The 8,516-nt window shown below is 44.7% G+C and overlaps 1 protein-coding gene across 1 annotated transcript in view; it reads left to right on the top strand.

The window, feature by feature from the left end:
* The window catches only part of LOC107114683 (beta-1,4-N-acetylgalactosaminyltransferase 3-like), a 128,763-nt gene that overhangs the window by 91,343 nt on the left and 28,904 nt on the right, over nucleotides 1-8,516 (top strand). Inside the window, exons 4-6 of the mRNA XM_015416264.1 lie at nucleotides 2,580-2,675; nucleotides 3,533-3,623; nucleotides 6,128-6,228. Of these exons, the coding sequence (XP_015271750.1) occupies nucleotides 2,580-2,675; nucleotides 3,533-3,623; nucleotides 6,128-6,228 (288 nt within the window). The remainder of the gene's footprint in view (nucleotides 1-2,579; nucleotides 2,676-3,532; nucleotides 3,624-6,127; nucleotides 6,229-8,516) is intronic.

The raw sequence follows: 8,516 nt of genomic DNA, 5'->3' as shown, positions 1-8,516 counted from the left end.
TCCATTGATATTTCTTATCAAACTAATTAAGAATGGAATGAAGTTTTGGGTTACACAGAACTCTTGAATACCTGAACACATGAAGCTGCCTTATACTGAATCAGACTAACGGTCCATCAGAGTCAGTATTGTCTACTCAGACTGGCAGCAGCTCTCCAGGGTCTCAGGTCAAAGTCCTTCCCATCACCTACTGCCTGGTCCTTTTTTAGCTGGAGATGCTGGGGATTGAACCTGGGAACTTCTGCATATCAAGCAGGTGCTTTCCCACAGTCCCTGAACTCTTGTTTAGACACTTCTCAGGAATCTGTGGTGGGGTACCAAAAACTTCAGATGACAGCCTTCTGTTAAACAGTGTGGCGAAAATGCACACCGTGGTTACACAATTTTTAAAAAAAGACTTAGCTGAAAACATTTGAAGTTTCTGCTTTCTGTGCTTTCAAGGCCCAAATAACTCTTTTACCGCTGTCTCTTGGGGATATAAAAACAACTCTCCACTCTACTTATGTACAGGCAGAAATGCTGTCAAGCGGCAATACAGATACAACTGTTAACATTTCTCAAGCTCTACAGAAAGGGCATTCTCAGAACACTGCTTTCCAAAAGTAAACATGGCTTTCATCTGGCTACATTCTTCCAGCCAGCTTGTGCTAGCATAGGTTCAGCAAAGGGGGTCCCATTACCCTCTGGCAAAATAAGATTCAGGCAGGTAAGCCTGTGTTGAATCTGCCATCCCATCACATTAACAATCTCCCTTTATAGGTTCTTCCAGTTCACTATGGTCAACTTTTTAAAAAAATATTTGTTTTTATTAATTTTTAACAGCGTAAACACAACAAAATTAGACACAAAGAGCAATTACCGGCTCAATTAAACAGCTTTTCTTACATAACTCCCACAGTATCACAGTAAAGTCAAACATTTGTATAGACTAAGTACCAAACAGTTAAAAGAACAACAGGTTCTTGTATAGCGGGGGTTTTGGAACTGTTTCACTATTTTCTAAATAACTAATAATATGAAATCATACTGCCTGAAACCACTTTTGGTATTTCTCTGATTGCACGGCTGATGCACGGCTGAGGAGTTATAAGAGGTGCTCCCATAAATAAAGCATTCCCAGATTTTAGTCTGCCAACATGTTATTGTTGGAACATTTTTTTGCTTCCATTTTTGTGCAATTGTTAATTTTGCCAACATCAGTAAGGTCGATACTAGTGTTTCCAAGCTTTTTCTGCTCACAGTTGTACGCCATGTCTCCAGAAAGAAAGATTCTAAAGTGCAGGGTAAGACAGTATCAACTATTAATGCAATTTGTTGTATTATCTGTGTCCAGTAGCCTTTTATTAGTGAACAGGACCACCAGCAGTGCACAAAGTCCGCAATAGCACCACAGTTTTCCCAACATTTGTTTGAAATCTTAGGATTTATCTTGTGTAAGACTGCCGGGGCCATGTACCACCTATTTAGTATTTTGAAAGAAGTAAACCTGATGCTGAAGTCAACTTGACAAGCAATGGAAACTACGACCCAAATAGTCATGATTCTGTTCAATTCCTGGTCCTTGTTGTACTCGATTCACATCAGGCAGCAGTGCTGGTCCTGGAGTAATATTGGTCAACAGGAAGAGGACCTGTGCTGCCTCACCCTTCACCTGGGCTGGCATTACTCACACCCAGGAGTTCATGCTTATGGCGGATTGTGTGTGTGGATGACTGCCTCTCCCATCACATTGCCATCAGGTTCCAGCATAGGTCACTTGGAAGGTGGTTGCAGCTATGATTGTGAAAGCGTTCTGGATGCATGTTGTTACTTGCTGCCTGATCCCGTATTCTGTTTGTAGTTCATTTTTGCATGACTGTGATTTTCTCTGGAAGTACTTCCATTGCTACTGCACACGGCACATCAAAAACAAATGACTCCATTCCTGCCTAGCTTCCCTTGACTCAGGATTTGCATCAGATTAACTAATGTCAACAATACCAGGCGACTAACAATCAGAAGCTGCAGCATCAGATATACTGATGATCGTGGTAGAAAATATTACACTTGAGTGTTGACTTTGGCCACTTCTGTACTGTCATTTTTGTCACTCATTTGTCCCTATTTGCTTTGCGTCCCCTCCCCCCCCCGTTTCCACATGTGTTTTGCTCCATTTAATTAGCTGGCGGGCCCCCCCAAGGCCCCCTCCCAAAGAATTCCCTAGCTATGGGGCTGCCCCCCCCGTTTCCACATGTGTTTTGCTCCCTCTGGGTCTACCACATTGCTCCTCGCTTTCTCTGTCATCTGTGTATGCCAAAGTCGGGGACCTTGAATTTCTGCTTTAATGGAGATTCAGGTATCTTCCTCCCTCCAAATGCCCATTCAGGGGTTTTCACTATGTCACATGTTGAAAATACTGATCTATAACCAGGCCAGATTAAAGGTTTTTATGCACTTCATCCTTCTTGCGCTCCTTTCAGTGTCCACCTTCCAACTTGCCACGCTGAACTCTGGCCATCTAGGTGCAAAGTGGTGGTAGGCCATATGGGCATCGGGTTGAGTTGTAATGGGGCCCTTCTTGTTCTTCCGTGTGCTTGCAGTTCCAAGGCCAAGTCAATCTCCATGTCTTTGAGGACTGGTGTGGAAGCTCTATTGAGCAGCTGAGAAAGAACATCCACTTCCCATTGTACCCTCATGTGAGTATTCCATAATAGACCATGTTGTTTTCTTGTGCCAAGTGAAGAACAGCCATATTTTCTCCATATGTTTTGTATTGCTTCCTAGTTGAGAGCAAACTGTGTTTATTTATTGTCCTCTAATGAACCATCAAACCATTGCATTTTTTTAGAAAACCCATTGGGGAAGGCGCCTGAACCCGCTGAAATTTGTCTCCCGAATGTGGTTAGATATACATATCATTTAGGTTTAAATCATTCTGGATCATTTCTGGCTGGCAAGAAGCAATTTTGTAGGAGTAAAATATTCTGTTTGTTACATTTGGAACTGAAGCTCCTTTAAGGCTAGCAAGGCCATTCTATCTGCCTTAATTTACTATTAAAAGAGTCATATATATTTGTAGTACTCCTTCCCTGTAGGGAACCCAGTCGTACATAAGAGGCTGCCTCCAAAACTTCCTACTGCTTAGAGAAACAGGAAGCATGAAAACTATGTGGTCTCCCCAAATCAGCTGTCCATATTCCAGAAACATAACGGGGAATTAAGGCATCTTAAAACACTAACAGATTTACTGAGAATAAGCTTTTGGAGACCAGAGTTCTCTTTAACACACTAACAGGGTATCCTGTGGAGAGTTATTCTGATCTAAACCCATTGAGTTCATTAGGTTTAGACTGGAGTTAACACTGCACAGCACTGTACTGTAGTACGGCTATCTGCCTTGTGTTTATTCCTATTCCAGATTATGTGACTCCTTTCTCCTTTGTTGTATTGCATTTTATACTTTCTCCTCTCCTTCTCCAGAGATACTCTGCTCTCTGTTTCTTTATTTTCCTCCATTTAGTGATTTTATTTTTTGCTTTTTTTGTACTTTCAGATACGGACCACTTTAAAGAAACTGGCAGCGTCTCCAAAATGGACCAACTATGGGTTGCGCATATTTGGCTTCCTGCATCCACTCAGTGATGGTGAGGAGAGGCTAAAAAAACAGGCTCACATTGGAGGAGAGCCGATGGAAACAAAGATTTATTCTCATACACATAACAGTACATCTTTTTATTTTTCATATCCATAGTTTTGAAGCAGGTTCATCTTTATTCAGTCTTTTCTTTTGGCTTATAAACAAATGTATTCAGGCCTCTCACAAACAAAACAAGTGTTTCATCTTTTCCCGTATTGCCTTTCCCCCCTTTCTTCAAAGAACCACAGCATTCTTTATCACAATGGTAATGTTTCCTTCATAACGACTTCTTTCCTAAACGTTCCCTTCATAACAACTTATTTCCTAAATGTTTCCTTCATAACAACTTATTTCCTAAACATTTCCTTCATAACAACTTATTTCCTAAACGTTTCCTTCATAACAACTTATTTCCTAAACGTTTCCTAAACGGATAAAGAAAAAACTAAGATGCCTTTCAAAATGGCCGCCATTTGTAGGGGACTGTATTTGCCTCACAGAAGAAGCCTTCTACTGAGTCAGACCAATTGGCCTTTCAAGGTCAGTACTGTCTAGGCAGAGGCTCCCTAGGGTTTCAGGTGGAGATCTTTCACATCAACTACTGCCTGTGGTACTACTGAGCCATAGCTCCACACATACCATGATCTGATTTGAAGCATGACTATGGGAGCTTTTTACACCCCATTTTGGTGCTTCAGCTCGAAACTGGAAATAAAAGGAACTTGAATCGGGGCAGGGGGGTGTTTCCATGATTTTATGTAATGAGATTGCCCCTTTCTAACAAATCCATGCTCCTCAGCAGATGTGAGATCAGATGCTAACCTCTTATTTACCCAGCTTTTTAATTAGCAGGTATAGGATCCAGCCCCACTCAACGTTCCCTCTAAGCTCTGGAGTCTTGTGAGCAAAAATTCTACTCCGTGAGCTACTGGCATTAAAGTTGTGAGCAAGCGATTTGGCCCCTGCATAAATTAGGCCACTGGGCTCAAACTTTGTTCTATGACAGTTGAAGCAGCGTGATAGCCCAGCTAGACCAGTCTCATCAGAGCTGGGAAACTAAGCAGACAAAAATGTGTGAGCCGGAGGCTAAGAAACTGTGAGCTAGCTCACACTAACTCAGCTTAGAGGGAACACTGGCCCCACTTAAGCACTATTAAGTCTCACTGATATTAAAGACAAAAGTAGTACCAATGGGTGGGCACCAACAGGGATTTTATTGTTCTTAACTTTGGCCAGGTTGCACCTACCATCGCTATTACTCCATTTATCAATATTGCCTTATGTAGACTTTGTATTATATGGTCTTACCAGTGTTTGTTTTTGGTCTGCTTACTGTTTTTAACTGTACGTACTACCTAGAATGTCTTGCAAATAGGCAGAATAACAAGGATAGAAATTGTGTAATTAAACCAATGTGAGCCAATTCAAGGAAACAATTGTTTGATATTTCCCAATTGTATCTAACATGAGGGTAGGTCTTCACTATATAATTATATCAGTTTGACTGCCATTGTTTTCTCTCAGTCAGTTGTAACACTGCAAAGAATTTAGATTCTTTAGGGACAACTGTGGAGTTCTCTTTAACGGAGAACTATGACAATTAAAATTCAAGAGGGTAGCTGTGTTGGTCTGAAGCAGTAGAACAAAGTTTGAGTCCAGTGGCATCTTTAAGACCAATAAAGTTTTCTTCGAAGTGTAAGTTTTCATGTGCAAAGCACACTTCTTCAGACAAATTGGAACAAAATCTCCTCAGGGGTTACTTACAGGAAAATGTACGTAGCCCTTGAGGAGATTTTGTTCCATTTGTCTGAAGAAGTGTGCTTTGCGCACGAAAGCTTACACTTCAAAGAAAACTTTGTTGGTCTTAAAGGTGCCACTGGGCTCAATTGTTCTATGACAGTTGAAGCAGCTTGAGAGCCCAGCTAGACCAGTCTCATCACAGCTGGGAAACTAAGCAGAGACCACCAAGAAAGACCGGGGTTACTGTGCAGAGGAGGGCAATGGCAGACCACCTCTGCTCATTTGCCTTGAAAAGCCTCGTGGTCCTGGGGTCGCCATGAGTTGGATGTGACTTACTTGACAGAATACAATTATTATTTTAGGACAAACTTGCAAAGATGTTGCATCAGAGAAAACAACTGCTGCAGCCAAAATAACTGAGAGGCTCATGGCCCCTTAAAGACTAACAGATTTATTGTAGCATGAGCTTTAATGAGCCAGAACCCGATTTATACGGAACAAAGGTAGACAATCAAGCAAGCAGTGATGCATTATATTCCTTTGCATTGCCTATGCAAAATGGCTTCCTGCATTGAGGTACGGTCAGGGAAAAGGTGCTTGGATTTTGATGGAATATTCTCTTTTGCTCCTACAGTACACTGCACTGCAGTACAGAGCTGGGGGGTTGGAATTCTGTCTAGGAAAGGGCTCCGTCTCACTCTGTAGAAGGCCGTCTTCTCTTTAACAGGTCTTGCTCGCGTCTCAGTTAACCCCTGGGATTCTTTCCTGTAGGTGAGTTTCAGTTTGCCATTGCTGCTGACAACAATGCAGAGTTCTGGCTGAGTGGAGATGAGAACGTCTCTGGCATCCAGCTCCTGGCCAGTGTGGGCAAGGTATCCGTATCCGCTTTCTCTCTTTCTTTGTTTTAATGTCTTCATCTTCTCCTGGAGAGAAACAAAGAGATCCGTTTTTCATGCCTCACTGCACTCTCAAACGTTTCCCATGGCAAAGTCATATATCATTAATGCTACCCCTAGGGTCTCCCAGGGGGGAAGGTAGTTTCAGATGGGTAGCCATGTGGACCTGCAGTAGAAGAGCTGGATTCGAGTCCAGCAGCGCCTTAAAAAGCCAACAAGCCCTGACCTGGATAGCCCAGGCGAGCCCGATCTTGTCAGATCTCGGAAGCTAAGCAGGGCCGACCCTGGCAAGTTCCTGGATGGGAGACCTCCAAGGAATGCCAGAGGCAGGATGCAGAGGTGGGCTAATCAAGCCACCTCTCTGAAAAACATCCAAGCCCCCAGTAGGGGTCACCAGACGGCAAACTTAACTTCCAGGCAAGCACACAAGCATAGACAGAGAGAGAGAGAGAGAGCACAGGGTATATGTTTTGAGAATCAAAGCTCTGAGACTCGCCCAAACTGCCTTGTATGAACGGGGCCCTTGTTGGTCTTTTATATGCTACTGGACTTGAATCCAGAGGGAAGAGTGCATCATATGGACCTTCCATGACCCCTCTGATAACAATCACAGTTGTTGCTGGCTGCATGCTTTGTTCAGATAGGTGCACTGGCTCCTGCAGTGTATATCACCCAGGACCGGCCTGTTCCTCCTTGCCCCCACCCACGCTGCAGGGCCCTCACCCAGTTCCCTCTCCTCACTTGCAGAGATCTGCTGCTCTTTTGGGATCTCTCACCCCAGGAGAAAGCTATGCCGACCTCTCCTGCCTACCCTTCTGCACCAGGTTTCTCTGCTAGGGTTTCATGTCTCCCTTTTTCCAGGTCCCAAGCCTCCTTTCTGCCCGGGTTCACCTTGGCCCTTCCCTTGCTCCTCCCTGGAGGCTTTCTCCCCACCTGACATAGGGGCCACCACCTGCCAGTCCTGGCTTTTTGCTGGCTGATTCCCTCCTTCCAGGTGTTGAGGGAGGCTTGCTGCCTGATTGGAATGTTTGGCAGTAGCTTACAGGCACCCACCGGCTGACTGATAACCAGAGGCTGCACATCATAGCTGGCCTGACTCCGGTATCTGTGGCCCAGTTGGCTGCCAGTCCCACCAAACACCAGGATATGCCCTGCTGGTCTGGCTTTGGCCACTTGGTGGCGGTGTCCCCCAGATCCCAGGTAAAAGGATCCAGGTGAGGCTGGGGCGATCCAGCAGGGCTGAGCCCCACACTACCCATTTATGTTTGGTAGCTGTTCGTATAGAGCCAGTGTGGTGTAGTGGTTAGAGTGTCGGACTAGGATCTGGGAGACCCAGGTTCGAATACCCACTCTGCCATGGAAGCTTGCTGGGGGACTGTGGGCCAGTTATACTCTCTGACCCTAACCTGCCTCTCAGGGTTGTTGTGAGGATAAAATGGAGGAGAGGAGAATGATATAAGCCACTTAAGGTCCCCACGACAAATAAGGCAGGATATAAAGTTAAATAAATAAATATTCTTTTAATGGTTTTCTGTTAAGGACATTCCCACCTACTCATGCGGCTTTTTAACATGGCATCCCACAATGCACTAGACGTTACCTGTTGATCCAAGTCAGTAACAGTTGCGAAATCCTGCTGTGCATACATTTCTGCCTCCTCGTGTTCTCTTAGGGGACTGGAGATGAGAAATGCAGGAGCGCTGCAGAAATGAATATTAGTGAGGCCTGGCATACAAATCTCAACGACTCCAAATATGAACTTGTTCACTGATGAACTGGTGGGAGATTCCTGCCTTTATCTTGGGGAGGGAGCAAGTAGTGCGGAGTCGCTTTGCAAGTGGGTCCTGGAAGGTTTGGAAACAGCCCTCCCCTCTGAGAAGTTTGAGAACCTTTGAGCTACAGTAACAGAAAGGGGAGCCGTGTTGATACATGCAAATGATGTGTTTTGTACAGCTTGTCCAAGAGCATCCTGTTAATTCTTTAATGCAGGGATGGCCACCATATGTTGCTGCCCTACCAAGCCTGGGGAGCTGTGGTGGCTCAAGTGGTTAAGACGCTGAACTGCAGGCTGTGGAAGGTCAGTAGCTCAGCAGTTCGAGACCCGAGTGTGCCGCATGATGGAGTGAGCTCCCGTCTCTAGTTCCAGCTCCTGCCTTGGGAAGGTAACAGCGTTCCGTGCGCCTTGGTGTTTAGTCATGCCGGCCACATGACCACGGAAACGTCTTCGGACAGCGCTGGCTCTTCGGCTTTGAAACGGAGATGAG

Source organism: Gekko japonicus, unplaced genomic scaffold (genome assembly GCF_001447785.1).
Source record: "Gekko japonicus isolate JY-2015 unplaced genomic scaffold, Gekko_japonicus_V1.1 scaffold2655, whole genome shotgun sequence".
Lineage (NCBI taxonomy): Eukaryota > Metazoa > Chordata > Lepidosauria > Squamata > Gekkonidae > Gekko > Gekko japonicus.
This window is presented reverse-complemented; position numbering and strand designations above follow the sequence as displayed.